The sequence below is a fragment of the Mirounga angustirostris genome, unplaced genomic scaffold (assembly GCF_029215605.1).
Source record: "Mirounga angustirostris isolate CCGP_5_RB_7025 unplaced genomic scaffold, mMirAng1.0.hap1 SCAF_4, whole genome shotgun sequence".
Classification (NCBI taxonomy): Eukaryota; Metazoa; Chordata; class Mammalia; order Carnivora; family Phocidae; genus Mirounga; species Mirounga angustirostris.
Genome location: NW_026991712.1, coordinates 173,299,047 through 173,325,370, shown reverse-complemented (window position 1 = coordinate 173,325,370; position 26,324 = coordinate 173,299,047). Strand labels below are relative to the sequence as shown.

Below are 26,324 nucleotides of genomic sequence, written 5' to 3'. Positions count from 1 at the left end.
TTTTACATTTATTGTACACTTCTGAATATATTTGTTTTAACAAATGATGGGTTTATTTGGTTTCCTAGTATTTCTTCTATCAAGATAAAAGTGTTTTTAAAAGTCATGCCAACTGAATCTGAAAAGTCTTTGGAATTGAGTGGTTATTAGTAGTGTCACATACTAGTGGAGCATCTGTAAAATAGAGTAAAAATCTTGGTTGGACTTTACTGGTTTAGAATAATACCCCTGTTAAAGTAGCCTTCTGTTAGAGAATTGCTTTTTTTCCTTTCTTGGTTCACTTGTTACCCTGTGTGCCTTTGATTATTCCTCAAAGAGGTTTCACTATATCAATGGTTTGCTAGCACTTAGCTTTTTTATTTTCATACAAAAACATAATTTTTCTTCTCACTCCACTGGCTTTCAATAGTTGAACATTTTCAGAAAAATCTTAGTTTCTGAATTTAAATTTTGTATTGCATAGCTGTTTAGGAACTCTGGGAAGATATAATTCATTGGGGTTAGAAGTAGCTTAGTTGTGTAAAGCTTAAGACTTATGGAAACTTGCTTTAAGATAATAAAATGAAATTTGAAATGGGCTATTAAGATGCCTTTCTCAAGATTTCTTCAAGTTAATGAATTTCTCAACAGATATCAGAAGTATGTTTAAAAAACACATATATACATATATATATAAAAGCATGTGCATGTGTCTGTACCATTTTTCTAGCCTCAGTGATGTGCTATTTACTGTAATGAAGCTCCATCAAATCATTGGTTAATTTTATTAGATATGGTTAGCTGATTGATGACAGCTCTGTACTATAATCTATTTTATTGATTCTGTTGAATGTAGGAAGAATCACTTCATCTTGTTTATATTCTTTTAAGAATATATAAGAATTCTTATAAGAATGTAAACAAAGGGAAGTACCTACTCTCTGTTGTGCATGGTAATTATGGATGTGTGTATGTGGTATGTGTGTTTGAAAGAGACATAGGCCGTTAAACGAATTACAGAAATCATTGATGTGAGAGATTGGTATGACAAAAAAAAATGGTTTTAATAATTTTGGGGCCCTGTTCATGTAACAGTCATACTGTAGGTTGAAAGAATATTTTTAAAAATCACATGAGAGGAGATGCAACATGAATTAGTAAAAGTACTAAATTATAGAAAATATATAAAATGTGTGTGTATGGGTTGAAGAATTTAAAATGCAATGAAATTTGATCACACATACTTTTTTTTTTTTTTTTAAAGATTTTATTTATTTATTTGACAGCGAGAGAGGGAACACAAGCAGGGGGAGTAGGAGAGGGAGAAGCAGGCCTCCCTCCGGAGCAGGGAGCCCGATGCGGGGCTCGATCCCAGGGTCCTGGGACCACGACCTGAGCCGAAGGCAGACGCTTAACGGCTGAGCCACCCAGGCGCCCCCACACATGCTATTATAGTGAAAATATTTATGACAAAAGATTGATGACTAAATACTTTATGAATTGCTTATTCAGTATAGCAAAAATCTAAAAGGCAGAATCTTTTGGACTATTCTTTAGAACTTAGTATAATAGAATTTGACCAGAGAAGAGTTGAAGATGGATTTCCTTCCTTTTTTTTTTTTTTTTTGAGGTTTTATTTATTTATTTGACAGAGAGAGACACAGCGAGAGAGGGAACACAAGCAGGGGGAGTGGGAGAGGGAGAAGCAGGCTTCCTGCCGAGCAGGGAGCCCGATGCAGGGCTCGATCCCAGGACCCTGGGATCACGACCTGAGTTGGAGGCAGATGCTTAATGACTGAGCCACCCAGGCACCCCTGAATTTCCTTACTTTAAAAGAAAAAAAAATCAGGGGTCCTAATATTTGTGTAATGGCCCTACATTTTTATAGTTCTTTGTTCTTAGGGCCCTGTGTGAGGCAGTCATACTGATGGTGGTCAGTAAAAGTCCTGGGTTTGGCAGCATGGATAGTTATGGTCAGAGTTCAGTGAATAATTCTGTTTGTCGTGCCATAACTATTATCCCAGGCTTTTCTCTCTGATTTCTTTTGCCATGCCTTCAAGTACAGTCAGATAGCAGGAATAGCTTTCAGATTTCATGAGAATGGATTCAGATTACCTCCACGGGGAGGATTATAGAATTCTGTTACACCCCTGTACGCAGCAGGAGACCCTCTTTTGTAGATTTACTAGAAGTTGCTAGAAGTTCATTCCTAAGGGAGTTGTTTATAAACATTTTGGCCTGCTAGTGTCAAGTAAGTCCCTGAAATCATTTGAGTTCTCATTATATGGAGTATGGTGCATACATTTAGAAAGCAGACCTAGGATTAATTTTCTTGCCCCCCTCTTTTGTGTACAGTATTATTTCAGGGTTCTGATTTGGAACTGTGCCCCAGAATAATTTACTGGAGAGCTGAGTGTAAAAAGTCACAGGCTGAAAAGGTAATCTGGGTTAATTCAAAATTTTTATATTTTGATAGATAACTGAAAATGGGCCAAGATATATATCACTGTGCAATACATGGTCCCCACTCACAGGTAATTTGTGGCCTAGTATGAATTATAAATGCGTACATAAATCCCATAAGGTGAAATAACTCTTAAATATCACATTTTAGTATAAACATTTGGAGGGACTTAGGGGCAGAAAAAGAGTGGAAGGGAAGTCTTCCTAAAGTCCTTGGCTAAGTGGAGGAATTTTTTTATTTTATTTTTTTTTAAAGATTTTATTTACCTATTTATTTGAGAGAGAGAGAGAGAGAGAAACAGCATGAGAGGGGATAGGGTCAGAGGGAGAAGCAGGCTCCCCGCTGAGCCGGGAACCCGATGTGGGACTTGATCCCAGGACTCCAGGATCATGACCCGAGCCGAAGGCAGTCGCCCAACCGACTGAGCCACCCAGGCGCCCTAAGTGGAGGAATTTTTTTAAAAGTATGGAAGGGGGGCTGCCTGGGTGGCTCAGTCGTTAAGCATCTGCCTTTGGCTCAGGGCCCCACTGGGCTCTCTGCTTGGTGGGAAGCCTGCTTCTCCCTCTCCCACTCCCCCTTCTTGTGTTCCCTCTCTTGCTGTGTCTCTCTCTGTCAAATAAATAAATAAAATCTTTAAAAAAAAAAAAAAAGGTAGTATGGAGGAGATTTTTTTTTTCCTTTAAGATTTTACTTTTAAGCAATCTCTACACCCAACGTGGGGCTTGAACTCACAGCTTTGAGATTGAGAGTTGGATGCTCCACAGACTGAGCCAGGTGCCCTGGAAGGGAAATTAAAAAAAAAAATGAAATAGAGACATTTTCTACACAAAGTAAAATTGCCCCAAATTTAGCAGTTCCTCATTCACTTTATTCCACACATTACTTGTAAAACTACAGTGCTTTGTTCCAGGTGTGGTTCTGGGTTCTGAGGGTTCAGAGCTGAAGACTAGGTCTTCCTGCAAAGAATTTATAGTCAGTCCACTTTAGGGTTACAGGTTTAATAATTGGCTACAATGAAGAAACAATACAGTAAAAGTGTATTCAAAGTATGGTGAGAATCCAGAAGTTGTTTTTAAATGTTTTTCCCAAAATTGGATTTTGGAAGTTTTACATTAAACATGAAGGAATTCAATTAAGCTTTTATGAAGTAAGTTAATCTCCTTGACTTTATTTTTATTTTTTAAAAGATTTTATTTATTGATTTGACAGAGAGACTGTGAGAGAGGGAACATAAGCAGGGGTGGGGGGGGGAGAGGGAGAAGCAGCCCCCGACATGGGGCTCGATCCCAGGACCCTGGGATCATGACCTGAGCCGAAGGCAGACGCCTAACGACTGAGCCACCCAGGCGCCCCTAATCTCCTTGATTTTAAACTGTTTAGTGCTTTTGGCTGATAACCATTGAATCAAATGCTACCAGTTTTATATTCTGTCTTTGACAGATTGAGCTGCGTTTCTTAATGATTCCATTTCACTGTTTTGTCTTTTATTAAGACAAAATGGTAATTTGGTTAGCTGAGCAACTTTATTAGTATAATTTCCTTGAATTCTTTTTGCTTACCATCCTTTATTTGGTGTGGTCATGGTATAATAGGAGAATAGGATACTTGGTCTGTGAGGATTTTCTCATCTGCAAAATGGGGCTTGGTATGGGGATCAAATGAGAAAATATGAATTCCATCTTCATGTGCAAACATCTTGTATTTATTAAACAGTTGAAACTAGGAATAGGGTGGATTGATGTTTTGGGGGAAAAATGAGGTTACGTTGACATATATACTCTATCACTTTTGGAAACTGTAAAGTATTTGTGGTAACCCATTTTCAGTAACATGTCACTTACAAAATAGATCACTTAAGCTTTTGTATGTTAAATCATAGGAGGAATGGCAAATCTTGGTACTTTTCTGATATAGATTCTCTCTCCTTAGAATAACCTAGTCAAAATCCATGTATCAGCTATTGAGATATAACAAATGTTAACATTTTTGCAGTATTTGCTAATCACAGAAGTCTTAAACATTCGAAGATAGAGTTAGTTGTGTTTTTGCTTTTGTTGTTTTTTTGCATCTTCTGATACGTGAAGATAGAAGAACACATACGATTAATTAATGCCTAAGAAGTTGTATATTCCTTGTAGCAGTGTAGACTCAAATCATATTGAGGGTGGAAGGAGCCTCTGATCATGATCTGAGAAGATGCAGATAGCCAGCATTCTGAGAAACTTACTTGAGCAGGAAAAAGGGATTCTCCTGTTGAAATTCTTTCATGGTTATCAGTTATGAAAAGTTATTATGGTTCTTTTAATAGGTCCAGGGTAAACTTCAGTATTGGCCTTTTTAGAAACAGGTGAGGGGTGCCTGCCTGGCTCAGTCAGAAGAGCATGTGACTCTTGATCTTGGAGTTGTGAATTTGAGCCCCACATTGGGTGTAGAGATTACATACATACGTAAACAAACTAATTTTTTAAAAAAAGGTAAACTAGAAAAGTTTGTTGTTAATTACTCAAACTCACCTTAAGCTTGGTAGTTAAGCAGTATAACAGCATATAATTTGTAGACTTTCTTTGGAACATTTTGAAAAGTGAACTACAAACCAAGATTTTACAACAAAATAGGTAAGGAAAATCCCTACTATGGAATGTGGAAGGAAATAGCATGTTAAAGAGTTAATTTTTTTTTTTTTAAGATTTTACTTATTTATCTGACAGAGACACAGAGAGAGAGGGAACACAAGCAGGGGGAGTGGGAGAGGGAGAAGCAGGCTTCCTGCTCAGCAGGGACCCTGAGATCATGACCTGAGCTGAAGGCAGATGCTTAACGACTGAGCCACCCAGGTGTTCCTAAAAAGTTAATTCTTCCCATTGGCTCCTAAAAGCTTTGTTTTCCTTTTTAGCTTATAGGGCTTTTGCTTTGCGTAGGATTTCTGCTACCAGGTTTCTCACTTCTGCCCCACTGTTGCCTTCAGGTGCAAATCGGTCGTCCTACTGCTCCTTCTGGGGCAAAGTGAGAAAATTCTAGGCGGGGTCCTACCTCAAGCAGCACCATTTTCCTGCGTTCTAGGCCTTATTGACAGTGTAGCCCTAAGATTGCTATTCTGGTTGGAATCCATAGATCTCATTCATTCTGGATAATTTTGTTGGAGAGTATTGATCAATGTTAGCTGTGTTAAAATGCCTCTGTTGTGCTTCAAAGGAATGCCTGAGACTTTTCCTTCAGGTTAGTTTTATATACCTCTGTGCGCCCAATTCCTTTCTTGGAACTGCTGTAGATCATTTATTCTTCTGTCCAGAATCATAGTCAAAAAGTTAGGAAGGAGATACATCGAGAGCAGTGTACTTGAGGATGTTTTTGAATTTTTTTTAAAGATTTTATTTATTTGACAGAGAGACAGCGAGAGAGGGAACACAAGCAGGGGGAGTGGGAGAGGGAGAAGCAGGCTTCCTGCCGAGCAGGGAGCCCGATGCGGGGCTGGATCCCAGGACCCTGAGATCATGACCTGAGCTGAAGGCAGACGCTTAATGACTGAGCCACCCAGGTGCCCCATGAGGATGTTTTTAAAGCCACCTTTCACTGCAGAGAGGACTGGAAGGCAGCACGAAGTGGTGATAGTCACCAATAACTCACTACCTTCCAATTATTTTAACTTTATCTTGTCATTTGTCTACGTTGACCAATTCCTCTTTGAAACTGTGACTTTTCTTAAGAGATTAGTCCTACATTTACAACTGCTTCAAGCTCTGAGGCTATTATTATTATTATTATTTGTCAGAGAGATAGAGCGAGAACACAAGCAGGGGGAGCAGCATGCCAGGGAGAAGCAGAGTCCCTGTTGAGCAAGGAGCCTGATGCAGGACTCAATCCCAGGACCCTGGGATCATGACCTGAGCTGAAGGCAGACAATGGACTGAGCCACCCAGGCGTCCTTCTCTGAGCATATTACTATCTCCATGTTATTTTTTTTTTTTAAGATTTTATTTATTTATTTGACAGAGACACAGCAAGAGAGGGAACACAAGTGGGAGTGGGAGAAGGAGAAGCAGGCTTCCCACGGAGCAGGGAGCCCGATGCGGGGCTCAATCCCAGGACCCTGGGATCATGACCTGAGCCAAAGGCAGACGCCTAACGACTGAGCCACCCAGGCGCCCCTCTCCATGTTATTTTAAAGTTTTGGCCCCATTCTAACTTTGGAGTTCTAGTCTTTTTTTTTTTTTTTTTTAAGATCTATTATTTTACGGGGGAGGGGGGACGTGGTTGGGCGGAGAAGAGGGAGAGAATCCTCTGAGCCTTGAGCCTGACATGAGGCTTGATATCAGAACATTGAGACCATGACCTGAGCCAAAGTCGAGTCAGCGGCTTAACCGACTACGCCACCCAGGTGCCCCTGGAGTTCTAGTCTTTAATTACTTTAAAGACTAATTAAGTAGAGTCTTTCCATTTAATTTAATTTACCTGAATTTTCCCTAAATTTCCCATTTTGTCCATTGCATTAGCATTCTTGAACTTTTATTTTTTTTATTTTTTAAGATTTTATTGATTTATCAGAGACAGAGGCAGGCAGAGGGAGAAGCAGGCTCCTCGCTCAGCAAGGAGCCCGATGTGGGACTCGATCCCAGGACTCCGGGATCATGACCCGAGCTGAAGGCAGACGCTTAACCGATTGAGCCACCCAGGCATCCCACCATTCTTGAACTTTTAAAACCTTGGAGTCTTCCTGACTGTCCCTTACCCTTTTGATCAAGTCTGTTTTAAAGTCCTGCATCTTCCTGTGAACAGCTTCTTTGACTTGTTATACCTTATCTATTTTCATTGTTGCCTTTTTATTCTAGTGAATTTTACTTCATATCTAAATTATTTAAGCAGCCTTTCAGTTATATCTCATTTATCTAGGTCACCTTTTCTCTGTGCTCCATCTGGTCCAAAGTGACCAGATTAGATTAATTAAAATATCACTTGTTTTGCTGCTTTCCTATGACAGATCATACAGTTCTGCCCCATCACTATTAAGAACAAGTTTAGATTCTGGCGCTGAAAGTGGCCCATTTTACCTATCCTGCTCTCCCACATCTGCAAGTACTGTGTGGTTCTCTATATGTTCCATGTCTGTGCTTTTCTCCTTGCTTTTATAAGTGTTCTGGATCATGCTGGTGGTTGGACTGCCAAATCTCTGGATTTGTTCAGAAGAGCTTTCCTGATTCCTCAAGTCTGTGTTAGCTTCTTGTTTCCCTAAAAAATAATATTTTTCATCTTTCCCCAATTGATTATAAGCCCTTTGAAAATAGGTACATAATGTGTTCAACTTTCTACTTGTGCTTGGAAGTTTTAGAATAGGTAAACATTGAATTAGTGAGATTATTTAAAATATAAGCTAAACCGAAGTGTTAATAGAGGGAAACTTATGTGTTCAAAGATGATTTAAACTTTTAAGTTTTTTCTTTTCCTCTGCTAATTTGTCAGGTCTAATTGAAACCAGTAGCTTGTCAGTCACTTTTATTCTATAAATTTGGTACAGTTTTTATTAAATTTTGATAAGTTGATTTTCTGTTTAAAAATCATTGCTTCCCAGCAGACTTAGAAGTTTCTCAAATTGGTTACAAAAGTTATTAATTTGAATGTGATTTCAACAAACTAAAATCAAAATGTGAATCTGCTGGTATGTTCCTGGGAACAACATATCAGTGATCCTGCCCTCCGTGCTTGTCAGATAAAAATATTTGAAAGACATCATAGATTTCCTTTTAAGATGTTGGAAGAGTGATCTCTTGAGAATTTGAATCAAGATGAGAAAGCATCCAGTAGTGTGACTGTAACTAAAATACTTCACTGTTCTTCAAGAATAACCTAACAGGTCTGTGGAGGGTTTATTAGAGGGCAGCTGAAAGGCTGCTATGTAAGATAAGCCAAAGATTTTATTTTCAACTTGTAGAAGATATGCACAAATACAGGTACTGAGGGTCTCTACTTCAAACTCGAGTGTGTGTGTGTGTGTGTGTGTGTATGTATGTGTGTGGTGGGAATAGAAACAAAAGGTTTCCTGCACAGTGATGCCAAAATCAAGGTGATATGAAAAGGTGGTTTTTGTATATTTTCATTTTCTATCTTGAATTTGAGCTCCTGGAGGGTAACAGCTGTACTTGCCTACTGTTCCATGTCCTTGTGCCACTGGTAGAAGCAGAGTCCTAGGCCAGAAGGACCCAAAGAACAAGTGAATATGGCATTTTATATGTTCTAATCAGAGGCAATCCTTGATGGAAAGTTAGCTGCAAACATTTGTATGTGTGTTGTTTTTAAGAAAATGGTGGAAGAATTGGTCTAGAAGGATATCACTAATAAAGATGATGCTGTTACCTGTCTTTGGAGAAGTAGGCACCCTCCAAATACTCATGAGTGTGTTAGGATTAGAGAGAAAGGAGGAACCTCATCTCTAAACGTTCATCAAGTTAAGAGACCCATTGTTCCTTTACTTAATTTTAAGCACTTCTTGTTTTCTCATCATTTCTTACATGGTTATATCACCTATTTGGTTTTTCCTATTTCTCTGCTTATGCAGTACTTTGGAGTTTCATTTCTATTTTGATTTTCTGCTATTAAGAGGGATCTTTTTAAAGGGGTAGGCAAGGTATTGAATATTTTTCATATTACTCCTACATATTTTTATCAAAGAACACCATGTGAGTTTTGTTCCTTTTTTCTTTTTTTTAAATATTTTTATTTATTTATTTGACAGAGAGAGAACACAAGCAGGGGGGTGGGGGAGGGAGAAGCAGGCTTCCCGCCGAGCAGGGAACCCGATGCGGGGCTTGATCCCAGGACCCCAGGATCATGACCTAAGCCGAAGGCAGCCGCTTAACCGACTGAGCCACCCAGGGGCCCCTTGTTCCTTTTTTCAAAAGCAGAAGACAAAAAAGACCTCTCTACCTTGTTGTAAAAGAGCAACCTTGTTAAGCTTTTGAGCACAGAAATCAGGCTTAAGAAATCCATATTTCTATGGATTTCTTGGTCTAAAGACCATGACAGAAAACAGCCAAGAGCTGCCTGTAGGTTAAAATAAATTAATTTAGCATACTGTGTGACATATAGTGGGAGAAAGCAAATGATAGAAATAGGAGGGATAAAATAATTCAGGACTTAATGGCTAGCTTGAAAGTGGTTTTTGTTTTTATTTTTAGAAGTGGTGAGATGCCTTCATGACAGGAGACTGTAGCTTTCATTCTTTGCCAACCGGGGTACATAATTTGAGAGAGTCAGCAGCTATATTTTTCCTAGTGCTTAAATGTTATTCTTGGAAACTGTATTTATTTCATTGTTCTGAGCCCTTCCTCCCCCCCCCCCCATAAAGATTTTGAGAGCGAGGGAGAGATCAAGAGAGAGCACGAGCAGGGGGGCGGGGCAGTGGGAGAGGGAGAAGCAGACTCCCCAAGAGCAGGGAGCCAGATGTAGGACTCGATCCCAGGACCCTGGAATCATGACCTGAGCCAAAGGCAGTCGCTTGACCGACTGAGCCACCCACGCACCCCTTATTTAAACTTTAAAAGTAAAATTTAAAAGGGCCTGCATTTTCAAGATGCTTACAGACTGGATTTTGTAAGGAGTCATCTATTCATAATTAATGCCCTTTTCCAAAGGCTGTTAACAAATCATATATCTTGAGCCTTGTCTGAAAGCCATACCCTTCTAAAACTCAAGGGCCCTTCAGACAAGAGCATAGTGAGATAATTTTAGAATGAGATTCTGTCCTAGCCTCAGAACATATAGCTTCTAGTAACACATTCTAATGTCAAAAATCATTTCTATCTAAACACCTTCAAATACATGAGGATAGAGATGTCATTTTCACTTTCCTGCTCCTTTTTAATTCAAATAATGGTTAATCAGTCTGCTTTCTCATTGAGATTCTTTTAATCAATTAAAAGCTTGTCTAGTTTTAGATCATTGCAGAGTGTTTTCATCTTTCAAAGATCATGCTATAGTTTTCTCGTAGTGTACCAGGTAGCTAGAAGCTTAAGAAGATCATAGCATCTGTCTTGGTGATAGATTTTGGAAGAATCTGGAAGATGATCTGTTCTGACTTTGTCGGATTGAACTTTCAAGCTTTGATACTTTTCTTGAAGTTATTTCTACGTATTCGTCAATGAGGAAAATCTCTTAGCTGGCTTATTGTGTAGCTTGAGGTAGAAGCTCCCCCATATCTTGCCTTCCCCCGGCCCCCACTGTGTGTGTCTATCTACATTACTTGGCATATGACTGCAGGGTGTCTTGTGGTGTGTTTGAAAGTTTTACTAAGGAAGCACTGGCGTATTCAGATCTAGTGCTGTCTAGCATGCATAGTAAATGAAATTTGTTTTGGAGCTGAATCTTTACAGTCCCTGCTTTGAAGTCAAAGGGAATATTTTTCATTAAAACTATGTCTTTTGCTTGTTGTTTAAGTATATTCTTTGTGGATAGAAAGGTAAAGATAAAGGGAGATTGAGCAGATGCTGAATTGTTGCAGCTCTAGACCCTAGAGCACATGTGACACCTAACTCTCAGTCTAGCAACAAGTAGTAAAAGACGTTGGAATTCGTTTTTCCCCCCAACCAACCTTGACTTAAGTAAGACTGACAGCAAGGATTTAGTGATTAGAAATACTGTATGTACTTCGTTCTGCTACCTTTCAACAAGAATCAGTGTGTAAAGTTTAAATTTTCTGACCAGAATTTGGAAGACTATGATGTGATTCCCTGGGCCTGATTCGAGAAGAAGGAGCTCTCTGAATATGGGTTTATTAGTTGGTGAATTTGTGAGTCGCCAACTATTAGGCCTTTATGTCCAGATATTATCTTAATTTATGGAGTAAGGTCCCTGAGTTCTCCTCTTTCCTTCCACAGGGCAAGCAGGAGGACTTCAAGACGACAGTTCTGGAGGGTATGGAGACGGCCAAGCATCAGGTGAGGGTGGCATTAGATGCTTGCCACTTAGTAGCAAGAGCCGCCAAGTCAGGGATTGATGCTTGCAAGTGTTTTTGGCTATGGTATCCACATTTTAGCCAGAAGCGCAGGGGAAATATAACCCTCAGGACAGCGTAGTAGAATAGGAGAGAGTGTAGCCAGAACAAAGGCAAGCAAAACCTTTTGAAGTCCTCAGGCCGATCTCAGCCCTCCGCTCTTCATGTTTTTGAGGAGATGGCGGGTCCTTTTCTTCCCAGCAGCTTTTATAGTAACAGTAAACATGATATAAAACCTAGATTTAGGAATCATGGGACCTTTAAAAAGAAATATAGTTATATACACAGAGAGGAGAAGCCATAGGCCAAAAGCCTTCCCAAAAAAAGGGGGGCGGGTACAGAAAGGCCTTCTAGGACTAGTCAGAGGAATTATGCAGGCAAGGGACTCTTCAGAGGTGGTTGTTAGATAGTGTTGGGTACAATTTTTTTAATTAACGTTACATGGTTAATTATTTGTAGTTTAAACATTTTGTCACGTGAAAATTAATCATTTTTTAAAAGTCTATTCGAAATGCTCTTTCTTTTCAGATCGAACTGTGATATTTTTACTTCTAGGAAAAACTAAAGGGTTAAATGATTTATAGGGCCCATCTAGAGCTATTCAAGTTTGTTCCAGGAATTCAAAGTAGTATGTCTGGATTTCATCCTTTGCCCTGGATGTTTTTGTGTGGTTCAGTGCTCAAAGCTGACTGATACATATATTTTGATAGAACTGGAATAGGTATTACTTCACTTTGGAGTTTGTCACTTTTCAACTGTTAAGTCTACTTTAAAATTATTTCTCTTTTGCAGTTGTGTACAGCAGGTCCAGGAAATATTTGTATTTTACTCTTGGGTCAAAGTTCACTGTTAATGCAGAAATTAGTATATAGGTGATCCAGAATGTTAGAAGTAAACATGCTTAAATGCTATCCCAAGTATTGGAGGTTGATAATCAGTACATGGTTATCTTAGAGGAGTTAAAATCCTCATTCAGAGTCTCTCTGGCAGATAAACCTTCAAGAATGCTGTTCATCAAATGATGCACAATTGGATCTTCCATGGAACTGTTGAGGATCAGGGATAGCCTTTAGGGCTTTAATCTTGAAGAAATAAAATGAGTTTTCTTGTTGCTTTTTGTTTTAACGTGGATAAATTGACTCTTCTGCTTTAGTAAACAATATATTGTATTGCTGAAAGTAAAAACAGACTTTCATATAAAACTGTGGTGCTTCTGACTTACTGTTTAGTAGAACATGAGGTGTTTTTTTTTTGTTTTTGTTTTTTTAAGTGTTTCCAAGAATGGTGGGGATTATTCTGAACCCTTCAAGTCTCTCTTCAGATCTTCGCCATGTTCAGAAGCGTGCATTTGTGAGATGATCAGTTAGATCGCTTATAAGCGATCAACATTCTGTTTTTAATAAAGCCAAATGACCCTCATAAGTATCTTGGGACCAAGATCATATCTTGACTTTTATAAATCCACATCAAGTTGATGTATTCATCCTACATCTTAAAAGTTAGAAGGGAACTTAAGGTCATTTTCTCCAGCTTCCTGTCGTTGAACAGATAATATTGTATCCACCCCTGTTTTATGGATTAGGACCTGAAGTACAGTTAAATGATATGACCCAGGATACACCAAAGGTTGGAGGAGTGGAACCCAGAGGTCTTCTTTCTTATGCATAGACTAGTCCTTATACCCTCCCCTCCCTCATAGAATCATTTAAAGTGTATGTTTACCCTAAAAATAAAAGATGTAAAACATAAGAAATCATGATGCTCTTTTTTTCTTTTTCTCTCCTTTCCCTCTGTTCCTTATTCTTTTTGTCTTTAAAACTATTATAGGACTGGATATGGTGCATCTGTAATTTACTAATTTTAAGTAGTCTTTTATATGTAGATTCTTGTCAGGCTTTTATTTTCACTCTTCAACTAGAAAACTAGTCATTCTAGTTATTTTGTCTACTTCATGAAGAAAAAAAGGCAAGTAACTTTCATGGAGGCCTCCTTTCTGTTATTTTTTATATCTCTGTTACCTCACTCTACTCAATGCTACCTATATCATCAGAATCAGGGAGGAAGTCATTTCATGGAATAGAGGATTTATATCCTCATCTTCCCCTGCCCCTTCTCTGTGTGTCTAGTCTATCAAAAAAGGTCTTTATAGTCCCTTCAGTATTTTATGACTTTTACTGTGTTTTCAGAGAAACTGTGAGCCAGTCAGACCATTAGAAAGGGCATTTCTGCTTTAGCATGACTGCATTTTGAAAGGTGATGCTGGAATTTCCTGTGTGAAGTGTGGGAAAAAGGAATTGAACTGAGGGGGCAAGATAGATATATAGGCAACCTTGGGGCTTTTAAAAAATTAAGGTTGCATCTTTGAAACATTCTCAATTTCCAGAATACCAGACTTTGTTAAGTGCACACAAACGCCAAGTATAAACTACTTTTGAATGAAATGTACTACTAGTACTTCCTTTTAATAAGGATATTATTAAAGTCAATTGTATTCTTTAAGGTTTTTCCCTCTGAAGGAGATATTTATGAGTCATATTGTCCAGAATGGTCTATTAGTTAATTTTGGAAATATCCTATTAAAAGAGTGCTTTGATTTAGCTTCTGAATAGCGTGGGTTCCAACTTAAAATTTTTTGTTTCTTTGATAAAAGGTTAGATTTTTTTTCTTACACAGTTTTCATCTTTATATGGATAATGGTCTTCCTTCCTTGAAATAAGTCTTCAAACCTAAAAATCAAAAGGAATAAAATAATTATTGAGTTTTTAGAAGCTTTTTCATTTTTAAAAATTGACAAGTATTTAACAATAGGTGTTTTCAGATGTTTTGTAGAAGATAGAGATGGAGAAGATTATTGTTCCACACATACATTAGTGTCACAATTTTTGGCTTCTTTAATTCCTTTTGTTAATCATTTGTTTGATTTAAAGATACTTTTAAAACTGCCACATGACTTAATGTAAATAATATTTAATTGTTACATAGTCTCAAGATTCCCAAAGTTAGCCAACTAATTTAGAGTAGTTTTTGATAATAAGAGCACTTAGAATGAGGAGCCAAATGTAATATAAAATTTAGTGTTTTTCCCTACGTGGTTTTTTTTGACTGTTGTTGACGGTAGTATTTTGCAGGGGGATTGATGTTCCGTGATGACTTAATAAGCATGTAGAAGGTAGAGCTAAGAAAACTACCCGTTTTGGGGAGGGGGGAGTACAGTTTATAGAGTTCATTGGTTTTCACGTCAGTAGTATACACTTATGAAGGTAACCTATTTTAAGTGATCTTTGTTCTGAGTACTTGGGATTATTGTGTAGATAATGCTCATTATAATGTGTCATGTTATTGTTCTTGGTTTTATTTTTTGTTTATTTGATTGTGGGTAAGGGGCTAGGGGACATCAAAGCTCTGTGTAGTTTTAGAAAACTTCACATTACTGAAATAACCTATACCCCTGTTGCCAGCATTTCTTCTCTCCTTGCCTTAATTTCATGTTCCACTCTCAACAATTTGGCTCTTACTGATTATTTTTTTCCTTAGGGAATAATTAACTGTCCTGACAGTCTTTAAGTTGAGATTCACTAAATGAGAGAATTGTTGATTTGATTTGGTAATGTGAGTATAGTACATGTGCCCTCATTATCTACTGTGAGTGGATAGATTTTTTTCCTTCTCTCCCAAGGATATTGTTTAGTGTGCTGTTCATATTAGCATTAGGCATTTTTGCTTGACCTCTTGTTAACCATTTTTGTCCGAGTTACTGTTTATAAATGTCTTTGTGGAGACAGCACTTTAATAACTTAGCTATCATTTTCTAAGTTATATCTATACTTGCCTTGTTCTTTTTATTTTCTTAATCTTACCCTGCCTTTCCTTTAATTTTGTTTCCATTATCGGTGTTTCTGACTTCTTGTTTTATGTGCTTTAAATGATTAAATATGGATATCGGTGGGTGCATATTTCATTACTTATATGTAATTCAGTGGTATTGAATTTTGAAACTCTTTATGTCTTGATATTTTAATAAGCTGGTGGTTAAATATCTTTTATAGGGTGATCTTAGAAATACAGGTAGAATACATGTAAATGTGTTTCTAAGGACATCTTATAAAGATGTACTTAACTATCAGCTTATAAAAATAGTCGATTTAATACCCAGTTTTAAAAGTTTCAGAATGATATATATTTTACTTGTACAGAGAATATGTATACATTATATTTATATGTAGTGGGTAGAATATGCAGTAACACACTTGTGTAGTTGTAGTAAAGCATCTCTGATGTTTTTGCTGGGAAAGGTAAATTCCTTGCTTCTGTCCTCATTGTAGTCCGCCTAACTTATCTCACTGCCAGCATTGCATTATGGGAACTAATGGGTGGTACCATTGACCACATAATCATGCATTTCTTACTGTTGGTTATTAAACCTTAAAGTCCTCTCCATGTTCCCTGCTCTAATCTTAAAAGAAGGCATGTGGTTGTTTTTCACTCTAGTCTCTCTTGCTTTCCTTTTAGTGTATTTTCCTTTATTCTGGTTCCTTAGTTTTAAGATTTCGGGAACATTATCAGTGATGCTAATTTTAATTAGAGTATCTTCCAGGATTATAAGCTGTTTTGTGGATGAAGAAAATATGCTGCATGCTTTGTTATGTTTTCGGAGGTACATTGTTTCACTCATTAGTAAAATGTAATTTTTGGAATATTACGCTCAAAAGAGTAAGTAAATTCTAAAGATGTGTCATCTTTTGAGCAAAATAAAAGATTTTTATTTTAAAGGAGGTGAGATCAGTCTGTGAATGAGGCAGAGCTTTACAGGCAAAAAAGGAGTTTCACTATCCCTGGTTTTGTATTCACTTGCACTTTTCCCAGAAGTCCTTTGCTTTCTTTGCTAGGTGTGGAGGGTGCAGCTTTCCAGAGTAGACTTCCTCATGACCGGATGACTTCTCAAGAAGCAGCCTGTTTTCCAGATATCATCAGTGGACCGCAACAGACCCAGAAGGTTTTTCTGTTCATTAGAAACCGCACAGTAAGTTTCCATGTCAGCTTTTTTCCTGTTTGGATTACTAAAAAGCACATATTACTTTTATGGAAAATATGGGAAAAAAGAGAGGGAAGAATTACAGAATTATCTATAACATGTACCATTACCCAGAGGTAACCATTGTTAAAAATTAGTTTTTTCCCTTCAGTTATTTTTTTTTTTTTTTAAGATTTTATTTATTTATTTTGATAGAATGAGAGACAGAGTACATGAGGGGGGGAGGGTCAGAGGGAGAAGCAGACTCCCCACCGAGCAAGGAGCCCGATGGCGGGACTCAATCCCGGAACTCCAGGATCATGACCTGAGCCAAAGGCAGTCGCCCAACCAACTGAGCAACCCAGGCGCCCTCCCTTCAGTTATTTTTTTAAATGTATATTTAGTTTTTGTTTTTAAAAAATTGAAATGCTATTTCCATACATTCTTTGGATCCTTTTCATTCTTCATAACCTTGTAAACACAAAGAATCTTCATTTAAACTTTTAATTTTTTTTTTAAAAGACTTTATTTGACAGACACACAGTGAGAGAGGGAACACAAGCAGGGGGAGTGGGAGTGGGAGAGGGAGAAGCAGGCTTCCTGCAGAGCAGGGAGCCCGATGCGGGGCTCAATCCCAGGACCCTGGGATCGTGACCTGAGCCGAAGGCGGATGCTTGATGACTGAGCCACCCAGGCACCCCATAAACTTTTAATTTTTTATTTTAAGTAAACCAGGCCACATGTTTGGCTCAAACTCACAACCCTGAGATCAAGAGTTGCATGCTCTACTGACTGAGCTAGCCAGGTGCCCCGAAACTTTTTTTTTTTTTTTTTTAAAGGAGGGCAAGGACAGAGGGGAGGAGAAGGAGAGAGAGAATCTTAAGCAGGCTCCACACCCAGCACAGAGCCAGATGCAGGGCTCAGTCTCAAAACCCTGAGATCATGACCTGAGCCGAAATCAAGAGTCAGATGCTTAACTGACTGAGCCACCCAGGGGCCTCCCCCGTCCCCCCCCCCCCCTTTTTTTAAGATTTAATTATTCTGGAGAGAGAGCATGAACTAGGGGAGGAGCAGAAGAGAGGGAGGGGGGAAAAAACGTTAAGCACAGTCCGTACTGAGCCCATCGTGGAACTCAATCCCATGACCCTGAGATCATGACCTGAGCCAAAACCAAGAGTTGAGTGCTCAACTGACTGAACCAGCCAGGTGCCCCCCCACACATGTTTTTTAAATTATTAAATAATCATTTTGTCTTTCTTTCCCAGGATAAGAGGAACTCTTATTCTGTTCTGCTTCTCTGCTTCAACCTCCTCCTCTGGCTAAATGCTTGATTTTATTTTATTTATTTATTTATTTTAAAAAATATTTTATTTATTTATTTGAGAGAGCATGAGAGAGACAGCATGAGTGCACAGCAGGGGCGGGGGTAGAGGGAAAGGGAGAAGCAGACTCCCCACTGAGCAGGGAGCCTGATGCGGGGCTCGATCCCAGGACCCTGGGATCATGACCTGAGCTGAAGGCAGACACTTAACAACTGAGCCACCCAGGTGCCCCTGATTTCAGCTACTTTGAGTATAGCTCGGAGATGTCATTTTAGGATGTCTGCTTTTTAGCTACCACTAACTTCTTTATTTTGGCTCTTAGTTTGCAAAAACCCCTGCTGAATTTAGATTGTTAGCTAGAGTGAGTGGTGGGTTATACTGGGTTTTCATAGTACAGAAGAAAGGGATTTTTGAGTGAAGAAAAAACGTGATTTTTTAAAAAAGTAAATGGGAAATTCTTAATGTATATTTCTGACACTTATTTGTCTTAGAATTCGGCTTCTGTGTATAACATCAACATTTTATCTGAATGGATTTTTTTAGGTGGTACCTGGCTGGCTCGGTCAGTAGAGTATGCGACTCTTGATCTCAGGATTGTGAGTTCAAGCCCCACGTTGGATATAGAGCTTACTTAAAATTGATTAGTTAATTAGAAGTGTATTTTTTAGATAAGGTCATTTTTTTGTTTCATCTGAGGAAAGTTTTCACTCTTGAATTTGGTGGATTTACAGTGACCTTTGTTTTCTCTGATTTATATTCTGTGACCAAAATCCAGATTTGGGGAAGGAAGGACTGGCCCAAGTTAGAGTTGTGGACCTCTGGCTATAAAACTGAACATAAATCGTTCTCTTATAAGAATTGTATCAGCGGCGCCTGGGTGGCTCAGTTGGTTGAGCGACTGCCTTCGGCTCAGGTCATGATCCTGGAGTCCCTGGATCAAGTCCCGCATCGGGCTCCCTGCTCGGCAGGGAGTCTGCTTCTCCCTCTGACCCTCCGCCCTCTCATGTGCGCTCTCTCTCGTTCTCTCGGTCTCAAATAAATAAATTAAAAAAAACCTTAAAAAAAAAAAAAAGAATTGTATCAGTTCTTTTGCTTACAGATTTTGAAACCACAACAACTTTAGAATTATTGAGCTAAAAACTACGACCCGAGCTTTTTTTTTTTTTTTTTTTTAATAGGATGGACAGAGGAAGAAGGCTTATGTTGAGGGGTGAGGAACTTGGGCCTGGTGTGTACTTGAGGAAGTCCACTTTGCGTTGACAGTGGCCACCGAGAAAAGTAGAGGGTGCTTATGAATTTGGTCGTATCTCTTTGTAATTGGATTTATTTACACATAGCTATGTTTCTTTGTTGAAACTTGTCTATGGAAAAGTTAATTTTTAGCGAAGATTTAAATATGGTGGCATTTAGTTGGTCTTGCCTATTCAATTTGAAGAGCATTTGTGTTAGAGCCTATTGATTGTACTATAATATTTTTCATTCCTTATCTTAGTGCTTTTTCAGCAGTTTTTTAAATAATTGACTACTCCTTCTTAAACTCTTAAACTTCTCTTCCCTTCTCTTAAACTCCCTTAGCTTAACACCGTATTCTGGTTCTTCTCCTGCCTCCCTGGTTATCTTCTCTGACAGTTTTGTAGACTTATCTTTATTTATTTTTTTTTTTAAGATTTTATTTATTTATTTGACACAGCATGAGTGAGCACAAGCAGGGGGAGTGGCAGGCAGAGGGAGAGGGAGAAGCAGGCTCCCCACTGAGCAGGGAGCCCAATGTGGAGCTCAATACCAGGACCCTGAGATGACCTGAGCCGAAGGCAGACACTTAACCAACTGAGCCACCCAGGCGCCCCTGTAGGCTTATCTTTAAAAACAGCCATTATGTGAACTGGTTAGAATTCCTTAAGGCTCCTTATGGTCTTTTCCTCCCCCTGCTATATATTCTCCTGAGGAGGTCTCTTCTGCACATTGGCTTCAGTTATCACCCATAAGCAAATGGCTCCAGACCTTAACTCTCCTCAGAACCCTAGCTCGTATCTAGATGCCAATCTTGTATCTCTGGGTTGTCTTGAAACTGAATTCACCTCTTCTTTCAGTGGCCCTCATTTAGTGAATAGCATACCAACTCATTTAGTTGCGCAGGCTAAAAACTGGAGATATCCTTGGTACCTCTTCCCTCCCCCCTCCACCTTTGCATATCTAATTGATCTTTGGATTTTGTGGATTTTTATCTACTCAGTATCTCTGGAGTCATGAAACCCAGCTTAAATCCTAGTTGGTCCCTACCAGCTGTATGATACTGCCAAGTTACTAGGTTTTTTTGTTTTTTGTTTTAGGCTGAATATCTTCCAGCTTCTTCAGTAATTTACTCATTTGACATGGTTTTGTGTTTCATCAGTTTGTCAGGAATATAACCCTCTGTTTCAATGAAAGGAAAGCCTGTATTAGAGGCCTTAAAGTTGAAAAGATATTTTAAACTGGTCAAGTGGTCTATGTCTACTTGTGTAATAAAATTTCTGTCATTTAAATACAGTTGCAGTTGTGGTTGGATAATCCAAAGATTCAGCTGACCTTTGAGGCTACCCTTCAACAATTAGAAGCACCTTACAACAGTAAGTAGTGTGAAAAGTGGGACTAGTTTTGGCTCATGATTCATTGATAATGAATTTTGTCAATTCATATTACCATCTTACTTTACCTTGTGCTATGCAAAAATAAGCCTTATAGGAAACTATTATGTATCTTTGTAATGATTTTCTTGGTTTTTAAGTTGTGAGTTCAAGTGATTGCTAGTAATTTCACTAGGACTGTGTTCCAACTTTAATCCCTGGAGTACTTTGTTGACATTTGATTGGCTGGCTGGCTGGCTTTCTCGTTTTCCAGTTACCACCCACAAAGTCTTGAAAAGTTTTTGCCAAAGTAACTGATTATAATACTACTTTTAAAAGGGTTGGTTTTATCCTTTATTTCATCTGTAATGGAATGTCATTCTTAAAAATTCCAAATTATGTGATAGGCATTTTGGACTACATCACAGACTAATAGTTCTAGGAATCATTTTTCTAAAGGAATCACATGATCTGAAGCTTACGGAAAATATGTATAGAATAACTTCATGATGGAAAAACAAAAGAGTTAAAGAGCTTTCTGTTTAAACTGCTAAAAATATGAACATGTTTTAAAATTCATTTATTCTGTAGGTGATACTGTGCTTGTCCACCGAGTTCACAGTTATTTAGAGCGTCACGGTCTGATCAACTTCGGCATCTATAAGAGGATAAAACCCCTACCAAGTAAGGACCTGGCGGATGGACTTAATAGTTTTAAGTTACAGTTCTAGGACTCTCTTTTATTTCCAGGAGGCTTTTAGCATTTTATTTTGATTTCTAAGTCTAAATTTGGAGTCCGATATTCCCAAGCTTATTTCATTATATGTCAGATTTAAAGTAAAATCTCTTCATAAATATGCATTTCCTGTAATTTCTGGTTTGATAAGTGTACTTTAGTAGAAGATACTGAATTTCCAATATAAGAAAAATCAGAAAACAAAATAGTTAAAAACGAGAGAAGTCCGTTTTGAAAGCACAGATTTGAGGTTTTCTTTCATTGACCAGTTCTTTATACTGCCAGGAATCTAGGGTTTAGGGATATTTTGAGAATTAACACTTTTATTTATTTTTAATTTATTTTTGATGCTTTAATAATCTTCAAAAGGGGATAGTAAAGACAGCAGAAGTAGAGCTTAAGGAAAACAGCTTTAAGAATAATTTGTCTGTCAGATTGTCCTAGTATAATTGTGAGATAAATGAAGCAGACTATTCATAGTAAGTTAACCAGTCACAGATACCAAAGCACATGACCATGGTATAATGAGAAAGTATATCTTTAAAGATAAAGGATTTCATTTATAAATTTTTAATATTGAATTAAAGCTTATAAGTTTCAGATATTTGCTAATTTGTATTCAGATAGTTTCTCTATTTTAAAAATAAGTGAACTGTTTACTTTGTAAGACATCATGACATGTTGAGAACTAGAGGTTTTCATGATGTAAAAAATGGTAAAATAAACTCTTAAACCTACAACAAAATATTGTAATTTTTATTCGTTTTTTACTTTTAGCTAAAAAGACAGGAAAGGTAATTATTATAGGCTCTGGGGTCTCAGGCTTGGCAGCAGCTCGTCAATTACAAAGTTTCGGAATGGATGTCACACTTCTGGAAGCCAGGGTAAGAATTTTATATTGTGTTTAGAAGCCTGACCTAATGAAAATAGGTATTTATCAATGCAATAAGAAATTATCTATTGCAAATTAATGAGTCCCACAGCTTGAACTAAACCAAACTGATTTGTATACTACTCAAAGTATTTTAGGTAATTGTTACTTACATTGGATAAAGCATTTTTGACAGTGAAGCTTTGAAAGGTGCTCAGTGAGTATTTAGAGTTTGTAAATGATCCATGTAGCTCTTTGATGGATATTTTCAGGTTATTGTTTCTTGTAGTTAATTCTCAAATTTTGGGCCTTCATGGACGTGCCCTTTGTAGGTGGCAGGTATTTTTAGTGGTGGAACAGAGTGGATTGTATTCCCTGTTTGATAGTAAAAGAAAAGGAGTGCATCTCAGGCAACAGTCATCTCTTAGTGCCTAATGCAGCCAAGATACGTTCATTCCCTTATCATCAGTCCTAGAAAGAAATGGAAATTGAAGGAGGAAAGGGATGATGGCACAAAGTGGAGAAAATGAACGTCATGTTAAGATGCTACTATTCAAATTATTTTCATGAGTGATTTTTGACATTTAGTTATCTTCCAGTGGCTTATAGGCCTCCCTGGACTTACACCATTTAAAAAACAAAAAAACACTTCTCAGGTAACCTAAACGGTCTAAAATTTTATAGAAGCTTTTAAAATATTTTGTGCAGTACATCTAAGTTGCTTTTTTGTAAATTGTTAATTTTTTAAAATATTCTTTTCAAATAAAGTATGGAGAAATCAAAGTAATTTTTAATAGTCTTGCTAAAAATAATATTTTATAGATAATTTAGGAAACATTTGTGTGCCCTCTTGTCCTCTGTATTAGCAATACAGTAATGAATAATGGGACCATTCTGATCCCTACCCATAATCTAACATGTTAACCTAACATACAGGTTTTTTGTTTTATTTTGCTTTCGTTTTTTTGGAGGTTAGAGTGTTCTCATAATATCCATGATTAAAGTGTCGCTACAGCTCAGTAATTTTTCCCCATATTTGAAAATCCCGAGTTAGCAGAGATAAACTTGGACTGGACCTGTTGAGGAATGAGAGATACTGTCAAAAGTTTATGCTCAGTAGACCCTCTGCCCCTGGGTATGGGGCTGCACTAGAGGACCATTTGAGAAGTCATCTGTCATTCACAGCTGACTTTAGGGATGGGGGGCAAAAGTCAGAACATGGTGATAGAAAGATGGCATTTAGTGTTGCAATTTGTGAACGGATATTTTCTGTGTGAGTGGCCCTTGCTCAGCCTGTACAGTAAATGGTATTAGAGACAGCTGGGTAGAGAGATATAGTACCTGTGGCTAAATATGTCTGGCTGTCAAATTGTTTATCTCCTATCACTTAATTCTCTGTCATTCATTACCTACCACTCCCTCAAATAGTTAAACTTCACTCACTCTTTGTGCCCACACTGCATGCCATGTATACTCTAAACTATACCTTTCATTTTAAATTATAAGAGACAGAGGCCTGGGGTGGTACCATGCCAGGTTTTTATGGTTAAAATAGAATTGATGATTTTAGCCATTTAATTTTTGAAAAACAGGATCGAGTGGGTGGACGAGTTGCTACATTTCGCAAAGGAAACTATGTAGCTGATCTTGGAGCTATGGTAGTGACAGGTCTTGGTAAGTAGTCCTTAGTTTCGTGCTGTTATACAAGATCTGAGATTCATGATTAACCTTATGTTTTAAAGCCATAAATGTGGTTTTAAAATATTTTGGTTTAAGATACTGTTCTTAATGTTAGAGGTGAATTGACAAATAGTCTTCCTGAAAAGTACATCGATATTTGCAAAATTTAAATTGTACATATGTTTTGACCTAGCAGACTCAGTTCTAGGACATTATCCTAAGAAAATAGACAAGTGGACCATGTAGTTTGGAACTTTTAATTTTTTTTAATTTTATTTATTTTTTGTTTAAAGATTTTATTTATCTATTTGAGAGAGTGCGCTCAGGGGCGCCTGCACATGCCCAAACAGAGGGAGGGGCAGTGGGGGAGCAAGAGAATCTCAAGCGGGCTCTGAGTTGAGCACAGAGCCCATCTCAGGGCTTGATTTTTCAACCTGGAGATCACGACCTGAGCCGAAACCAAGAGTCTGAGGCCTAACTGACTGAGCCACCCAGGTGCTCCTGGAGCTTTTTAAATGTGGCATAGCAAAACATTAGAACCCATGATTCCGAGGATTATATTGTTATACAAAGAGAACTCTACAGCCACTAAAAATTATGTAGCTTTATATTAACATGACAATGGCCACAGTTTATTGCTAATTTGAAAAAAGATTACAAAACAGTACATGCATTGTGATCCTTCTCTGTGTGTGTCTATAATTTTATGCACATAAAATCTAGAAGGAGCTATAATAAATTTTTTTTTTTTTTTTAAGATTTTATTTATTTGAGAGAGAGAAAGCATTGGCCGGGGGGGGAGGAGGGTAGGGAGAAGCAGGCTCCCCGCTGAGCAGGGAGCCCGACGTGGGGCTCGATCCCAGGACCCCTGGGATCATGACCCTAGCTGAAGGCAGATGCCCAACCGACTGAGCCACCCAGGCGCCCCTAGAATCTATAATAAAAAGTTAACATGGGGGGCGCCTGAGTGACTCAGTCGTTAAGCGTCTGCCTTCGGCTCAGGTCATGATCCCAGGGTCCTGGGATCCAGCCCCACGTCGGGCTCCCTGCTCTGCGGGAAGCCTGCTTCTCCCTTTCCCACCCCTCCACTTGTGTTCCCTCTCTTGCTGTCTCTCTCTCTCTCTCTCTCTCTCTGTCAAAATAAATAAATAAGATCTTAAAAAAAAAAAGTTAACATGGGGTTATAGGTAATTTTTTGCTTCTTTATGCTTATCTTACATATTTCATATATTACATATTATTTTACTGGGCATTTTTTTAATCTATAATTCACATACCCAAAACTTTGAGTATTTTAAATTTCAAGTAAAAATACTTTTGCTTTGATGTGTTCTCTTTTCATAGATATGTTGAATTTAATAGTTTGAGTTTTTTTTAGGAGGGAATCCCATGGCTGTGGTCAGCAAACAAGTAAATATGGAATTGGCCAAGATCAAGCAAAAATGCCCACTTTATGAAGCCAATGGACAAGCTGTAAGTTGAGGACAAACAGAACTTTTCAAAATTTCTTTGGTTCAGTTGAAATAACAATTTGGGGAAAATGTGTGGATGAATATACACGCATATCTGTATGAACTGAGGGTAGAAATTGTGACTTTCTGATTGTTCCTTAACTATGAGCTGTATAGGAAGGGCTTATTGCATATATGCAAATTTACATGCTTATTTAGGCATTTATCTTTAGACATTTAACGAAGGCTAGCTAGACAGGTTTTTTTTTGTTTTTTTTTTTTAATTTGGCTGTGGCCACCTACTAAGAGACCTGTGGAATTGACACCTGATTCTTCATTTCTTTGTATTGTGCCTCTCATCATGTGCTTTAGCTCTGTGTGCTCTTTATGACTTCAGTTTTGTGTGTGTAGGTTCAAGATTTTGATGAACTAATAGCCAAATGGTAATACTGAACTCAGATACTTAGGTAGATTAAAATATTTGTTGACCAGAGGCATAGAAGCTTCCCATACTTAGTAGGCAGTAGCATAGCAGTGATGTTTGCTCTGAGAGAGTAAGAGTAGTTTAACAACTATGTTGAACGGCTTAGACCATGTAAGTCAGTCCTAATTTTGGGGGGTGGGTGCAATTCAAAAGTTTATATTCAGAATTTTACCAACTCTCCCCTATCATGAATGAGCAAGTTTACCATTCAGGATATAAGCATGTTATCATTTTTATATTTTGAGGAAGGGAGGATTCATGATGCATATGGCAGTTTAGCTATTGTGGCTAAAAGTGGTAAGATCCCAACTCTTGAATTTAGTCTGCTAGGTCCAGTGGACATTCTCACTAAAGCCTTTAGGCTTTGTGGGGTTCATACCAGAAGAGGACAGACATAAGGGAATGCTTTGGCTCCTATCCTCACCATTCTGGATTCAAATTCCTCCCAGGGCTTGTTTTGGGGGTGGGACAACCTTCTGGCAGAATAAACAAAATAGAATGAACAAGAGAAAAAGGACGAAGTAGAGCTTAACTCAGCAATTCAATCAACTTTTGTTACTCTGTAAAGGCTATAGAGATGAGTAAGACAGTCCCTGCCATAGAAGAGCCCACAGTCTAGTGGGACTTATACACAGATAATTGTTTCCCAACTTTTTATTGTGGAAATTTTTTTTAAGAGTTTATTTATTTATCAGAGAGAGAAGAGAGCACAAGCAGGGGGAATGGCAGGCAGAGGGAGAAGC

General features: G+C 38.0%; 1 protein-coding gene across 3 annotated transcripts in view; it reads left to right on the top strand.

Annotated features, from left to right (window-relative positions):
- KDM1A (lysine demethylase 1A) overlaps positions 1 to 26,324 on the top strand; it is a 61,218-nt gene that overhangs the window by 12,753 nt on the left and 22,141 nt on the right. For 2 of the 3 annotated variants that reach the window (XR_010411063.1, XM_045898479.2), the window contains exons 3-9: positions 11,308 to 11,367; positions 16,310 to 16,443; positions 20,284 to 20,362; positions 20,951 to 21,043; positions 21,873 to 21,979; positions 23,559 to 23,640; positions 25,025 to 25,119. Coding sequence is in view for 2 of the 3 variants with exons in the window: in XM_045898479.2 (XP_045754435.1) it covers positions 11,308 to 11,367; positions 16,310 to 16,443; positions 20,284 to 20,362; positions 20,951 to 21,043; positions 21,873 to 21,979; positions 23,559 to 23,640; positions 25,025 to 25,119 (650 nt within the window). In the remaining variant the exon portion in view is untranslated. The remainder of the gene's footprint in view (positions 1 to 11,307; positions 11,368 to 16,309; positions 16,444 to 20,283; positions 20,363 to 20,950; positions 21,044 to 21,872; positions 21,980 to 23,558; positions 23,641 to 25,024; positions 25,120 to 26,324) is intronic. The other variant, XM_045898480.2, reaches the window with a different exon arrangement.